General features: G+C 58.9%; 1 protein-coding gene across 2 annotated transcripts; it reads left to right on the top strand.

Moving 5' to 3' along the window:
• Nucleotides 1-4,589: 4,589 nt before the first annotated feature.
• Nucleotides 4,590-12,862, top strand: CDK9 (cyclin dependent kinase 9). 2 transcript variants are annotated; one of them, XM_062590855.1, is made up of 7 exons: nt 4,590-4,714; nt 5,613-5,689; nt 6,747-6,837; nt 8,885-9,051; nt 9,251-9,422; nt 9,499-9,647; nt 10,928-12,862. In XM_062590855.1, the coding sequence occupies exons 1-7, from the start codon at nt 4,663-4,665 to the stop codon at nt 11,291-11,293; spliced, it is 1,074 nt and encodes a 357-aa protein (XP_062446839.1). In that variant the 5' UTR covers nt 4,590-4,662; the 3' UTR covers nt 11,294-12,862. The 2 variants fall into 2 exon arrangements, with proteins under 2 accessions (XP_062446839.1, XP_062446838.1); XM_062590854.1 differs by having other exon boundaries at nt 5,608-5,689.
• Nucleotides 12,863-14,976: the final 2,114 nt, after the last annotated feature.

The raw sequence follows: 14,976 nt of genomic DNA, 5'->3' as shown, positions 1-14,976 counted from the left end.
GGCCGCGGCGGGGGCAAAGCGGCTTACGGGAGAGCTGGATCGGGCCGAAGAGGGGCCGGTGCGAAGGGCTCTCGCTCGCGGCGGAAAGGCACGTCGGCCCCCAGTGCAGTCCCACACGTGCTGCGGCACTGGGGACGGGTTTGAACCCTCATGCCCAGATGCCCAGGTGATGGGCAGGGCGTTATGACCCTTCCATGGAACGTGCACGCCAAACCCTCCGAAGGAGCCAACTCATCTCAGAGAGACCGGCCGAGGGGCAGAGCCCCACGGCGCTTGGTCCTGCTCCTCTTTGCACGCTCACACTTCGCCCCGATGCGACGCCGGCTCCCGGCTCCATGCGGGGAGTTTCCCCGTGCCGCAAAGCCCAGGGGAGCGTGGCCAGGCGGGAGGGCTCCCCGGTGCCCACCGCGCTGCCTCCCCCTTGGCCTGAGCTGGGGAGGGAGTTTTATGGCCAGGGAGAGAAGTGGGAACGGCGGGTGGTTTCTGGGGATTGCTCTGGTGCTGTTCAGGGGGGAAGAAGGATGGGAGGAAGGAAAAAGAGAAGAACGAGCTGGAGGCAGAACGGAGGGCGCACACTGGGGCGCTCCGCGCTGGTACGTGTCGCTACCAGACCTGCGGCAAAGCTGGAGCTGGAGGGGAGCCGCCAGCAGTGCGACGGGAAGCCCAGACCAAGCGAGGCCGCGAGATGTTTCCCTCCCGGCCGGAAACGGGGGGGAGCAGAAATCCCACAGGAAACCTTGTTCTCATGGAGCCTCCGACCCCGGGCCACGGCGCGGTTTGGCTGGCCGGCACATCTGCCAGGTGCATCCCGCGGGCAGTGCGAGCGCCGGGGGGGGGCGGGGCCGGGGGGGCAGCTCGAGCCCTGCGCGCCGGGCAGCACCGCGGCCGGGAGCCGAGCGCCCCTCACCTGCGCGGGGGGCTCTCGCGGCGCTGCTCGTGCTCCTTTCCCAGCAGATCGCCTCCGGAGCTCTCCGCTCTCCGAGGCACGGCGGCAGGCAGTGGGGCCGCGCTGCAGCTCGGTGCCGCCGGCTCGTGGCAAGAGATGGTCCCCGAAAGCTCCCGGTCGCTCTTGGCCGTGGCTGCACCCGGCGCCTCTGAGGGCAGAGCCTCTTCCTCCTGCTGCTCCGCTTTCCCAGCCGCTGGGCATGGGTGCGAGCCGGGCGCGCTGGGCGTCTCGGGGGACTCGGGGACGGGCAGCGGGGATGTGCCGGGGGCTTTGGTGCCCGCGGTGTTTTTCTCGTGGCTGCTCTGGGAGCTCTTGGCTTTGCCCGGGCTCTTCCTCGCCTTGCCCAGGTTCTGCCTGGGCATGGTGCCCATGTGGCTGTACATGTCCGAGGACCTGGCGTAGGGCCCGGGGCTCTTGGGCATCGTGTGCAGATCATCCTGGGTGCTGTCGAAGGGCTCCTCCAGGAAGCCATGGGCCACGGGGAGCCCCGGGCCCAGGCTCTCGGGGTAGCTGGGGGCGACGGACACGCGCCGCAGGGTGAAGGTTCGGGGGATGCTGCTCAGGCTCCCAAAGCCCTTGAACTTGAAGAACTCTGGCACGGAGAGAGGAGAGGTGGAAACGGGGTTACGGCCAGCACAGGGGGTCCCGTGGCTCCCAGGCTGCCCCAGCGCAGCCCCGGCGCATCCTGCGTCACCACCGCAGCCCACCAAGCCCACCACCCCGGGGACCCCCTGGGGGACGGCGGCGGCAGCGTGGCTTGGTGCACCGCCTTGCAGCTGCGTGCCTGCGCTTGCTCGGCTGCCGAGCGCTGCTTTGCTCTCCCCTGCCGTGCCTCGGTTTCCCCCGCGGCTGAGCCCTGCTCTGTCTGCCGCGGAGCACAGGAAGCAGAGAGGCGCCGCGGTCCCACGGCTGGGGCCGTCCTCGCTGCACAGGGCAGCACTGCCCGCGACCCCGGGAGCTCCATCCCCGTCCCTCGGGGAGCAAATGTCCCCGCCGTGGCCTGGCAAATCTGGTGGCGGTGCTCCCCCGCTGCAGCTGCCGGGGTGGAGGAAGAGCCTGTGCTCGGGAAGCCCCTGCGTGGCTGGGAAATCCAGCTGCTCCCCGGTGGCAGCGGGACCCGGCCTTCTCCCGTCCCTGGCGGGTCACTCGGCTCACTGCCTCGGGGGCAGCCGGGGCGCCGGGCGGAGAGCAGGGACGTGCAGCATCTCCCCAGCCACACAGGGCCTGTCCCGGCGCGGGCGAGCTCTCGTGGGCGGGCAGGGGCTGGGGCCGCCGCGCCAGCCGCGGGCGGGAGGCAACCTCCCTGCTCCCTCGGCCCGGCGCGCGCCGAGCCCCTCGCAGCCTCTTCTGCGGCTCCCAGCAGCCAGCTGCAAGAGCTGAGCGCGGAGATGTATTTATAACCGCAGCGGGCTGCCTTTGCATTTCACACCTCGGCCCCCAGCTCGGCTCCGCGGGCTGGCATGCTGCAAGCCCACAGCTGGCACCGTCCCCCGCCACGGGCCAGGGGAGCCAGGGGGAGAGGGGACACGCTGGGTGCGCCGGGCCGTGTTCCCGGCTGCAGCTCTGCTTTTCTGGGCGCCCCTGGGGGGTTTTGCAACGTTTACCCAGCAGGGCTCTGCAAAGCCTCTTCCCCTCCAGGAAAGGCGAATTTGTCAAGACAGGAAGCCGTAAGCAGTAGCAGAGCTGTGCGGGGAGCCCAGGTGCCTCCGTCGCCCTGCGGGTGCCCCTGCCTTGACAGGGGCGAAAGGGAGCAGAAGAGGCCGTGCCGAGCCCACAGGCGCATCTACACAGCGGAAAAAATACGGCCTCGCCATTAAAAAATACGACCACAGAACTGCTCCCCCCGACTCCCACTGCGAAAGTAAATCCCAGCTCGGACGGGCCGTGGGAGACATCCAGCATCCAAGGCCGGGGGAGCGGGAGAGCACGGCTCCCGCGCAGCTCCCAGCACGTGGAGCCGGCGGGATCGCAGGGAGCAGCAGCGAGGGCTGGCTCCAGCTCCCTTCTGCTGGGAAGGGGGCACGTGGGGCCGACGGGCTGACAACCCGCTGGAGCTGCCTCCGAGGGCTCGGGGGAAAACCCGAGGGCCATGAGATAGAGCAAACTTTGCTCCCGGAGGGCACCGAGCAGCTTCCTCCGAGAGTGTTTCGGCCCCGTGCGCAGCTCCGGGTGAGATCCTTGCTAAATCCGCTAGGATTCACCCTCCCCCTCTGAAGCCTGGCTCATCCACTCTCACCCCCTGCGGCACCCGCAGCCTTTGCAGCTAGGGGTAAATATTCCCGAAGATATGTGATCCAGGGAGTCAAAATCCCCGGCAGGATTGGGGGATCTGCCAGTCCCAGTGCAGCACTGGGCGGTGGCAGATTAGTCCCAGCACCCAGTCCCCGAGCAAGCAGCACTTGGGGTTGCTCTGCAGCACGGGGATGGAAATCTCCAAACGCTCTCGCCCCCCGTGGACCCGAGTCCGAACGAAACCGGAGCCTGCCTGGCCTCCGAAAGTCCCCGGCCGTGGGGACCCGCAGGAGCGTGCGAGCACGCGCTCACACTCGCCCTCACCCTCTCTTGCACGCCTGGTCCCCGCCGGGCTGCCCAGGCGAGCACCGCGACACCTGCCCCCACCGCCCCGCAGCCACTCACTGAATTTCTTGAAGCCCCCTCGTTTCTGGCTCTCGGCCATGGCCGCGGCGGCCGGGACCGGGACAGATGAGTTTATAAACTTCAAGCCCTTCCCTGCCCCGCTCCTCCCTTCCTGTGCCCTCCGCCTCGCGCGCGCTCTCTCGATCGCTCAGCGTTTCCTCCCGACCGCTGTCACCGGCTCTGCGGTCCCCGCTTGCGCCCACCTTGGGCAACACTTTAAAATAGTCCCCAGATGATTTTTCGGCACTCGAACGAGGGCATCGCGGGGGCGCAGGTCCCAGAGGCAGGACTGGGGGTTTCCCAGCATGTTTGCACTGGTGCAGCCGGGGGGAGGACGGCGCCGCGGCCCTTTGGCCGGTCTTCTGGCATCGCTGGTCTGCGCTGCCGCCTCGGGAAGGCCGGGCGGTTTCTCAGCTCTCCGAGGCACCTTCCTGCCGGATCGCGACATGCGAAACCCCTGGGCCCAAAGCGGTTCCCCTTTCCCCGGCGCTCCCGTGCCGCTGCTCGGGCTGGGGGAGCCGAGCTGCCTCGCGGCAGCCGCGACGGCTACCGAGCGCCGGGCAGCCCTTCCGGGAGGCGAAGCAGGACCCCGCAGGGAGGAGAGGGTTTTGGGGGGGACCGTAATCCCCCCCCACCCCTTGCCAGCCCTGCGGGGCACAAACATGTTCTGTCAGGGACACGATACAGCAGGACAGCGTCAGCACGGGCCCAGTGGCAACCGCTGGCGAGGAGGGCGAGGGGCGGCCCACTGGGGCGCAGCCCGTCTTTGGGGAGACACGGTGGGACCCAAGCGGCCGCGGGGCCGCGGCGCCCCCCCACCCCGGCCCGCAGCGGGCTGCGCTGGGCTGTGTCGGTGTCACTTCCCCTGGGCGGGAGGGTGGCGGGTGCGAGGCGTCCCCCGCAACATGGCGGCCGCCGCGGACTACAAGTCCCAGGATCCCGCGCGGCGGCGGGCGGAAGGAGCGTGGCGGAAGCGGAAGCCGGAGGGGAAGGAAGGGAAGGGAAGGAGGGAGGGGAGCGGGGCGGCCGGCCGGCCGGCATGGCCAAGCAGTACGACATGGTGGAGTGCCCCTTCTGCGATGAGGTCTCCAAGTACGAGAAGTTGGCCAAGATCGGGCAGGGCACCTTCGGGTGAGCGTCGCCGCCCTCCGCCGCCGGGCCCTGCCCGCCCCGCCCGCCGGCGGCCCGGAGCCCAGGCCGCGGCCCGTACTTCCTCCCCCGCTTCTCTCCCCAGGCCCAGCTCCCCCTCGGGTCCCCCGCACCCCTCCAGCTTCCCCCGGGGTTGCCTCCCCGGGACCGGCCTCTTCGTTCCCCCCATGCCAATACCAGCCCTTTAGCCCCGTCGGGACCAGCCTCCCCCAAGACCAGCCCCCCTCTCCTGGCCTGTCCTCTGCCCCCCCCCCCCCAAACCATGGAGCTGGGATCCGAGTGCCCCAGCTTGAGTGGCCTTTTCCTGGTCACTGCTCTGGCCCCAGGGAAGCAATGTGGCCCCTGAGCCTCCTCCTTCCGGCTCCTTCTCCCACCTCTAGTCCCCTTTCTGTCTGTCCTAGGCTTTGGGCTGCTGGTGGGAGAAGAGGTTTGCCCTGGAGACACATAGGGCAGGAAGGAGCAGAGACTTTTCCCTCATTCTGTTGTGCTGCTGTTTTTGAGCACCCTCCCACAGTTTCTGAAAGAGTCCAGCCTCACACTGTATTTTTCCACCACAGTATCTGAGATCGCTATTGCCTGGAGTCCAAAAAATCTTTCAGAATTCATCCATTTCTCCCACTGGCCTGGGGATGTGAGACACTTTGCCCACCGTTTTCCTGGGGCCATTGAGCTGTGCATGCCCTTGCTCTGGGCTCTGCATTGTATCAGCCAGTCTTGGTGACCCTTGGCCTGAACGGGACCTGGCTGGGCTGGATGATGGCTCAGCACAGAGCTGTCTCCGTGGAGCTATAAAGTGTTTTGTTTGGTCTTGCTCCTTGTACGTAATACCCGGCTCTTTCTCTTCTTGCTGTGCTCATATGTTTCTGTTTTTCCAGGGAAGTTTTCAAAGCAAAACATCGTCAAACAGGCAAGAAAGTAGCGCTGAAGAAAGTGTTGATGGAAAATGAGAAGGAAGGGGTAAGTGTGGGGAGTAGAGCTGTGCTGTATTGGGGGAAAGGACTGGGGGCTCAGAGGTTAAGGCTGATCTCTGGGAGGGCAGAGATGCGCTGTCATGCTGTCGGACGTCAGCGCCTGTTGTACTTCTTTAGCAATATTTACTGCTATAACATGCCAGATGTGGAACCTTTAAGGATGTGGGCAAGATCTCAGCCCTGTGGTCTTTTTCCTCTGGTGTTGATACTGTGATAACATTGTATCTCGTGGCTGCCCTACCCCTGGAGGGTAAATGTTGGCCACAAAGCTGCGTAACGCCCAGCGCAGCGTGGTAGCTGCGGGGTGGCTGAGCTGCCCCTGATGGCTGCTGGGGAGGTTTGTACACCTGTATGAAACCTGCTTGCCCCCAGCGTGGGGCACTGCACTGGCTGTTGTTCATGGAGGAGCTGACTGAGGCACTGACTGTACTGGCTGTGCTAGGGACCACGCAAAAGGCATATGCTGAGAGTGTGCAGAGAGATGGGGCGAACTAGGAGACAGTAACCAAGTAAACAGGACGGGCTAGGGAGCCCGCTGTGCGGGTCGCCTGGGGCTGTACACAGCAACCTGTTACATAAGTGCGAAGTGAGGAGAGGAGGGGGGTCTGCGTGCTGAGTGCACTCTGGTGTCGCCCAGAAACCTCTGTCTTGGGGCAGAATTTCTCTCACTAACGGTGCCCTAAGACATTGTTCAGGCAGGTATCTATCTTTTTGTCTTGTGGTGTTTGTAATATGATGGCTGGAGAGGAAGAGCCCTGTCATCCAGGGACTTGATATGCTGCGGCCTCTGGGTGCCGAGAGCAGGATCGGCCGTCTGAAACACTCCTCGGAGGAGAGGATCTGGTGTGGCGGGAAATAAATCATGACAGTCTCAATGTTGACTTCATCTTTCAAAGATCTGCTTGCCCTTAAGTGACTTGTCAGCGTGCTGCTCAAGCCGGTCCCCTGCTGTGCTGCCGTGATCACATCTCTCCTGGTTCTCTAGGCAGCTGTGGCCTGGTTTCCTACACTCCTAATCAGTGTTCTCTATTTCTCCTTTCCAGTTCCCCATCACAGCCCTGCGAGAGATTAAAATCCTCCAGCTGCTCAAGCACGAGAATGTGGTGAACCTCATAGAAATCTGCAGGACCAAAGGTAGCACGCTTGCACTGACTGCTTGCTGAAGTGGTTGTTGGCTTTCTTTTGCTGAAAAAGCTGGTGTTCTGTGGCAGGGAGTGGGGTCGTCTGCCTTAGCGTGGGCCTCTTTCTCCATCTGTGATTTAAGGTGGCAGTACACCCATCTTTGAAAGCAGTGCTTCTGCATGAGTTAAGAGAGAATTGTGCGGCAGTTTGATCGGAATAAACTATTGTCAGTCCTACTAGAATGCACGTGTGCTGTGGCAGTGAATGCAGCGTGTGTTGGGAAACTCCTGTACGAGAGGCTTTAAATAAACTAGTACTGGAGAGGAGTGTGAAACACAGGGGTCTCAGCCTGGAGCTAGTTTTGTGGCTTTTTGTAGCTGATCACTCTGTCACGAGCTGGAGCCATCCCTCTCTGCGTTTGTGTGTGACACTTCTTGATAGCTTTGAGCTGATGACACAGCACCAGCTGGAGACTTTCTTGCTCTCCTTTTGTGCGTGACAGTAACTGCTCATACTTTGAGGGCTGTATTCAAAGCACTCTGATTCAATGTGGAGCAGTTCAGTCACTGCATGCTGAGCTGTTCTTCCACCCCCTTCGTTACAGGCTGTCCCTGGGGGAAGCAGCGTGCCTCCTCTGTGTGACCGGTATGCTTAATGCACGTTGCCTTGCTTAATTTCTAATGAAATTGGTATTAAACAATTGGCAAATTTTTATATATCATTTTCTTATATGGTTTTGTATTGGAAAAATAGTTTTGAAAGTGATAGCTGACAGTAAAGGCTGAGATGCTCCAGTCGGTCATTTCAGTAAAATAAAAATGAAAGTGGTGTGAATCTGCCGATAACTTTTTTTTTTTTTAATGTCCAGCCACTGAACTGGTAGAAGTCACTGGTCTGAAGTCCCTCCAGTACTCCATCGCATATAGATTGCTGTCTGAGATTTGGAATTAACATCTATGAGCAGAAACATCATTCACCATTAACAATATTTTTGTTTTGTTTTTGATTTGTTGTGTGATTAAAGCAGTTGATATTGTGTGTTTAAGATAGATATATTTTGTAGATGTGTAAATTGTTCGCTTTTGGTTTGAATTTGAGTTTCCTTCCAAATCCACCTTGACCTCAGTTCCAAGTGAAATAGGAATGTTTTATTTACTGTTATTGAAATTCAAGCTTTTCTCTTTTTTATATTGGAAAGGTGTATTAAGGTACACCTTACCTATGTAAAGAACTACCTATCTGATCTAGCAGCCTTCTGGTTAGAAGAAGAAAACACTGTTTACTGTGAAGGCTAAACTTGACTGTCGCTTTCTGGTTGTGCAGCCTTCTGGTTAGAAGAGGAAAGCACTGTGTTTACGGTGAAGGCTGAACTTGACTGTCATTTTCCGTTTTTAGTTGCTGATCAGCATATTTTGCTGATTACAGCTGATGAAAATCAGCCTTTTTTTCATAATCTTTTGCACATATGCTCTAAGAACAAGGCTTGATTGCTTCATTTGAGGTTTCCTGTTATTGACTTTAAATTGAAATTGGAGATCTAAATCATTCTCACTAGATCACTCCGTTGTTATATATACTGTATGAGGTTGCAGCAAACTGCACTTTCTAATGTTGTGTTAGAAAAGTCTGTCTTTCTGCACTTGTCCTAGGGCTGCCTTTGCCTCCTCTGACACTGATGCAGCGATAGTGCTTGGCTGGTAGCTCCAGTAGGTGCAGCCACTGGCCACAGCTTGTAGGGAGGAAACCTCAGAGCTGCTGCATTGCAAACATACAAATGAAACTCTCAAGGATTTTCATGTCCTTGTCTGCCTCCTGCAATTGAATCCTCTGATCCTTATCCCTTGTTTTTCCATTGCGGCTTGTGCTATCTTAGTGTCTCCTTATAAAGGATCCTCGAGGTGTGTGGGGTGTCTCTGTTCCTCTGTGTTCCTGTGCCCTGAGGTGAGCTCACTGTGCCCTAGTGAGCAGTGCTTGAGCACTGAGGTTGGATGGAGGTCAGGAGGAGCTGTGATGGGAACAAGGGTCCCTCACTGATAGTCCTTCCTTGCCTCTCTTGTAGCCTCTCCATACAACCGCTGTAAGGGAAGTATCTACCTTGTGTTTGATTTCTGTGAGCATGACCTGGCTGGCCTTCTCAGCAACGCCCACGTCAAGTTCACACTCTCAGAGATCAAGAAAGTTATGCAGATGCTATTGAATGGACTTTACTACATCCACAGGAACAAGGTAATGGGCCAGATCTGTGCTGTGGTCTGAGGTCCACCCTGCTCTCCATGTTGCCTTCCAAGGAGCCGGTGTCTTGGCTCAGGCTGGAGGATGATCCTTCCTTGTCCTTTGCCTCTACAGTTTGAATGTACTGCTGGCACCAGGCTGCCCCGGGAGGATGCCTTGATGCCTTAACCTTTCCGTGTCTGTTCCCATACAGATCTTGCATCGGGACATGAAAGCTGCGAATGTCCTGATCACGCGGGATGGAGTCCTGAAGCTAGCAGACTTTGGGCTGGCTCGAGCTTTCAGCCTGGCTAAAAACAGCCAGCCGAACCGCTACACCAACCGGGTAGTGACTCTGTGGTACCGCCCACCAGAGCTGCTCCTAGGTAGGAGGCGATGAGCTCCACCAGCTTCTCTTCCACTCTCTTTCTGCAAGTGACTAAATGCAGCATCTCTGTTTAGGGGAGCGAGACTATGGCCCCCCCATTGACCTCTGGGGTGGAGGCTGCATCATGGCAGAGATGTGGACCCGCAGCCCCATCATGCAGGGGAACACGGAGCAGCACCAGCTCACCCTCATCAGCCAGCTCTGCGGATCCATCACGCCAGAGGTGAGTGTGACAGCTGTGGGGAACCTGGGGGGACAGGGACGGGATGAGGAGGGAGGTAGTGGCATGGGCAGGGATTGAGACCAGGTGTTTCTGGCCCTCCTTCCTGCCCTGTGCACTGGCTGCTGTGTGAACCCACTGCTCGAACATGCCTGCTGCTGGCTGGGAGGCCAGGCAGTCTCCTCCCACAAATACTGTTTACTCCTGTGAGCTGAGTGCCCAGCTGGGCACTGCACTCTCCCTGCTGCTCTGCATAAACTCCCACTGTGCTACTACTTGTTCTCTACCTCCCAGACACAGAAAGGTGAATTTGGCCTCCTAGACCCCTTTTGAGATGAGGAAGTGGTGTCCTTGTCTTAGAGTCGGGAGGGATCAGGATACAGATTAGATGTTGGCCCCACAGGATGTGAAAGAACAGAAGATCATGTGTAGGAATCTGTTCTAATCCGTGCTGGGCATTGTCTCTTAGATAAACACCCTCAATATTTCATGGTAGATAAAGGGGATTTTTGGTCTGTGTTGAGGGGTCTGTCTGAGGTATTTTGCACCAGTCACCTCTAATTCTAGCTTGCGATATTTGGCATCAGCTTGGTGGTCAGCCCTTTCTTGGGACAGCTCTTTATTTAAATGGAGCTAGTCCTGCCCTCTTGTGGGAGATTGAGCCTAAAGAGATCTCTTGGCCAGGGCTGTAATCAAGTGGGGTGCTATAGGTAAGCCCTGATGTGCATCCGGCCGCAGAGGCCTAATGCCTGTGTTACATGCATTTAAGGTGCTTTCTTTTGTATTTAAATACTTCCTGTGGTCTCTCTAGACTAGGTTGAGATAAATAGTGGTGACAGCAGCAGGCTTTCCTTTTGAAGGATAAAAGGTGCCACATACATTCAGGTTGTTATTTAGCAATAGATTTTTGTCCCTCAACCTTTCTGGATGTCGTAGTTGGCCTAAGCCACATTCTCTAGTAGCTCTGTGGTGTGAGAATCGGGGAAATTCTGAAACATCCTCAGAAGTGCTGCGCGGTACGCTGTTCCGGCAATGGCATGGCTCTGTTCTTACTTGTCCACGTGCCTCCAGGCTTTAGCAAAGTGCATTGCCCTCTCCCTTGGCAGTAAAGTGCCTCCTTCGTGCTGTGGGAACAAAGTCTGCTGGCTTGGAGGTTATAAAATAGCATTGTTCTCTCAGCAGAGCTTGCCCTAGTTTGCCTGAGGGCATTAGCATCAAAAACAATTTGTCCTCTCTGTAACTATTTCTCCCTGACCTTCCCACCCCCACACCCCCTGCTCCAGGTTTGGCCAAATGTGGACAAATATGAGCTGTACCAGAAGCTGGATCTCCCCAAGGGCCAGAAGCGCAAGGTCAAGGATCGCCTGAAAGCCTATGTCAAAGACCCCTATGCACTCGACCTCATCGACAAGCTACTGGTGCTGGATCCTGCCCAGAGGATTGACAGTGATGACGCACTGAACCATGACTTCTTCTGGTCAGACCCTATGCCCTCGGACCTCAAAAACATGCTCTCCACCCACAACCAGTCTATGTTTGAGTACCTGGCCCCACCACGCAGGAGGGGCGGGCACATGCCCCAGCAGCCAGCTAACCAGGGCAGGAACCCTACTGCTACCAACCAGACCGAATTTGACAGGGTGTTTTGAGTGGGGACTTCCTCAGTGGAGTCCTGGTGGGGCTCTCCTATGGGGTGCGTTGAATAGGGATGCCCCAGTGGGGTCTGTCTGTCTGGGAAAGGACTTACTTCAAGGCAAAGTGCCTGCTGGTTTTAACCAAGCTCTGTTGTCTCTTCTCCTTGCACAGCAGCTCTGTTACAGAGGAGCTGCGACAGGCGAGCTGTGTGATTGTGTGTGTGAGTGGGGAGGTGAGACATGCAAGCCCAGGGTTGTTTCTCTGCTGCTTTGACAGAGCCTTGGCCCTCTTGAAGCAACCTGTGCATTGGTTACATGAATTTTGTGGATCAATTGTTATGGACCCAGTGATGGAGAAGGAGGCTCAGTCATTGCCAGAGCTCTGAGGCTCTTAGCAAATGGTGCTGTGGCCAGCAGGACTAGGGGAACAGCTACCATGGACCAGACAGGGGCCCTACTGGGAACTTTCTCAGATCTCTGAGTTGGTTATTATAGTTTCTTTATGGCACATCCTTTGAGCACTGTTTGAAGGGTTGAAGTAGGATGAGGCAGGTGCCTCTGACTAATGTGAGTGGGGCAGGCAGAGTCACTCTACGACAGTAGCATTACCTTTCACTGTTACCTGGGCATTAGACCAGAAGGGGACTTATTGGGCAAACCAGAGCAGTGGGTGACAGAGCTGGCTGCTCCATTCAGCCAGGATTTAGGGTGGGATCGTCAGTCTCAGTAACAGCCCTCAGTAGCCATGCTTTTTTGATTGTAAACTGCAATTAAGGTTCTTGTCAAGCACATCTAACTTTTTATGTGCTTTTCTCCACAGTGCTAACTGTGGTAGTAGGTTAGATCTGGAAGGGAGTTGGAAGTGCTGCACTCAGTCTGGGCATGGGTTCTCAGAGGTGCTCCGAGGCGCAGGTCTGCTGTCCAGCTGCCTGCAGGAGTTTTACAGTAGTGTGATAGTGCTGGCAAAGCCAGGCCAGGAGAGCGCAGCTGCTCCTACAAATCCTCGCATGTCTACTCCACTGTCCTGGAGCTCTTTGCATGAGTCTAGAGTAAGATTGTTGCCTTCTCCAGATGCAGAGGATAGACAGGTACACTGTGATGGTGTGTTCACCATGTCCTGCCAGAGCTTGTTAAGACTGAATTGTACGTAGCTGGTGCTCCTTCAGACTGCTGCAGCCAATGAATTCACTCTGAACATTTAGTCTTCCATAATTTGTCAGCTGCAGCTGGTTATCTTCTCAGAGTGCCACACGGGTCCCAAGTCTTTTAAATGAGTAACGTGTCCAAAACACAGTGGATGATAACCTTTGGCATTTGATAGGTTGTCCGTTAACTAGACTAATGGCAAAAGCCACATTGCTTGCCTGAGATCTTGGAGCAGGAAGCGGTGATGAGCGGACTATTTTCAGAACAGAAAGTGAAGATGATAAAGGACGTATATAAGGTAAATCTGTCTTGATGTGGGGCTCTGAAATAGTGTCCAGCTGGGGGGACACAGTCTGTTTGGAAAAATGAAGTTGGTTGCAAGCAATAAGACTGATAACTTCTGCCAGTTATGAATAAACATGCTCCTGTTCCAAATCATTATTTTTCCCATGTGTAATTCCTTAATTTCCTCCCCCCCCCACCAAATGGAGAAACTGGCTGGAGTGCTGTGAAGCAGTACATCTTTGATCTGCTGAGACAGACAAGCAGATTCAAATCCAGACAAGCATTACTCCCCTTGACAGAGCTCCCTTTTATATGAGTTGCCTGACTCTGTCTGCTCTTGTGCTGACACAGAAAATGGCTTTAATGGGTGGGAGGTTTACTGCAATTAACTGTGAATAGTGCAGGTGTTGCAGCAGGTTAATACAGGAGCAAAGGCAGTGCCTGGCCGGAGCGTCTCTTCTGTTCGAAAGCGGCCCAGCTGGTCCGCCGTGTCTTCCGTGAGGGTAGTGCTGTGACCGCCTGCGCTAGCTCCGCGTTTGAGAGTTCCCGTGTCCTGCGCGTCCCCGAGCAGCTCGCTTTGCTCTTCCAGAGCCCACACGTTTAACCGTGCCGCCTCGGGAAAGGAATGAGAGGGGCAGAGCTGGGGTCTTGCTCCTCCTGGGCGCCCGGCGCTCGGAGGCACTGAGCAAACCGGGGCAAGCCTGACGCTACGCCCAGGACCGCCTCGTCGCTGCGCTGCGGGGGCTGCGGGCCCCCCTCGGCGCCCCGTTGTCTAGGAAAGCTCCTCGGAGGAAGAGGTGCCTCCCTTGGAGGAGCGGCCCGGCTCCTGCCGGCCCGCGGGCGCGGCGCGGAGGGGGCCGCCGCCGCCGCCTCCCGCCCCTGCCCCTCTCAAAGATGGCGGCCGCCTTCCCCCCTCCTCCGACGTGGCGGCGGGGCCGCGCCCCGCCCCGCTCAAAGATGGCCCCGGGGCGGCCCCGCCCCCGCTCCACGTGGGGCCGCGCGGCGCCTCCCGGCAGGACGCGCGCGCGGCGCGATGGGCGCGCGGGGGCTCCGCGCGCTGCGCTGCGCGCTGCGGGTGGCGGCGGCGGCCGGGAGCCGCTACAGCACGCGCCCGGCGCGCGCCCCCGCCGTGGACTACCAGGTGCCGCCGCGGGGCCGGGGCTCGGCGAGGGGGCCCGGGCCGGCGCGCCCGGGGGCGGGGGGGCTCCCGCCCGACCGGGGCCCTGCCCGGCCTGGGCAGTGCGGGCCGGGAGCAGTGCGCCGGGCAGGAGCGTCCCAGGGGCTGGGGGCGTTGCACGGGGCGGGGATGTGCAGCGGGGGACGGGAGCGTTGCACGGGGCAGGGATGTGCAGTGGGGGACGGAAGCGTTGCACGGGGCGAGGATGTGCAGTGGGGCACAGGAGCGTTGCACGGGGCGGGTATGTGCAGTGGGGCACAGGAGCGTTGCATGGGGCGGGGATGTGCAGCGGGGCACAGGAGCGTTGCACGGGGATGGGATGTGCAGTGGGGCACAGGAGCGTTGCACGGGGCAGGGATGTGCAGCGGGGCATAGGAGCGTTGCACGGGGCGGGGATGTGCAGCGGGGCACAGGAGCGTTGCACGGGGCGGGGATGTGCAGCGGGGGACGGAAGCGCTGCACGGGGCAGGGATGTGCAGTGGGGGACGGGAGCGTTGCATGGGGCGAGGATGTGCAGTGGGGGATGGAAGCGTTGCACGGGGCGGGGATGTGCAGTGGGGGACGGGAGCGTTGCATGGGGCAGGACCAAGCAATGAGGGGCAGGGACGTTGCACGGGGCAGGGCCGTGCAGTGGGGGCAAGGGCATTGCGTGGGACAGGACCATGCAATGGGGTGCAGGGGCGTTGCATGGGGCAGGGCCGTGCAGTTGGGACAGGGGCATTGCACGGGGCAGGGATGTGCAGTTGGGGCAGGGACATTGCATGGGGCAGGGCCATGCAATGGGGGACAGGGGTGTTGTATGGGGCAGGGCTGTCTGTGCAATGAGGGACAGGGGCATTGCATAGTGCAGGACCGTGCAATGGGGGCAGGAGCATTGTACGGGGAAGGACTGTGCAATGGGGGGGCAGGGGCATTGCACAAGGTGGGGCCGCCCTGCAGACCGGCGCAGTGCACAGAGCATGCAGGGCCTCACAGGGGGCTGCAGCTGTTGGAAGGGGCTGGTGGGCTTCACTCCCCAGGGCACAGACCCTTCTCTGCCCTGCAGTGCTGCAGGGGCTGGCAGGTAGGGCCAGGCCATGGGGCTCCCCAG

This window comes from Rhea pennata, chromosome 18 (genome assembly GCF_028389875.1).
Source record: "Rhea pennata isolate bPtePen1 chromosome 18, bPtePen1.pri, whole genome shotgun sequence".
In the NCBI taxonomy this organism is placed as follows: domain Eukaryota; kingdom Metazoa; phylum Chordata; class Aves; order Rheiformes; family Rheidae; genus Rhea; species Rhea pennata.
The sequence above is the reverse complement of the archived record's forward strand: the minus strand, read 5'-3'. Positions and strand labels throughout refer to the sequence as shown.

Bases quoted from the DNA above. Each gene is read 5' to 3' on its own strand.
- CDK9 (XM_062590854.1), top strand. From the start codon at position 4,623: ATGGCCAAGCAGTACGACATGGTGGAGTGCCCCTTCTGCGATGAGGTC. The intron at 6,838-8,884 runs GTAGCACGCTTG...CCTCTCTTGTAG, and splicing joins AGAAATCTGCAGGACCAAAG to CCTCTCCATACAACCGCTGT. The intron at 9,648-10,927 runs GTGAGTGTGACA...CCCCTGCTCCAG, and splicing joins GCGGATCCATCACGCCAGAG to GTTTGGCCAAATGTGGACAA.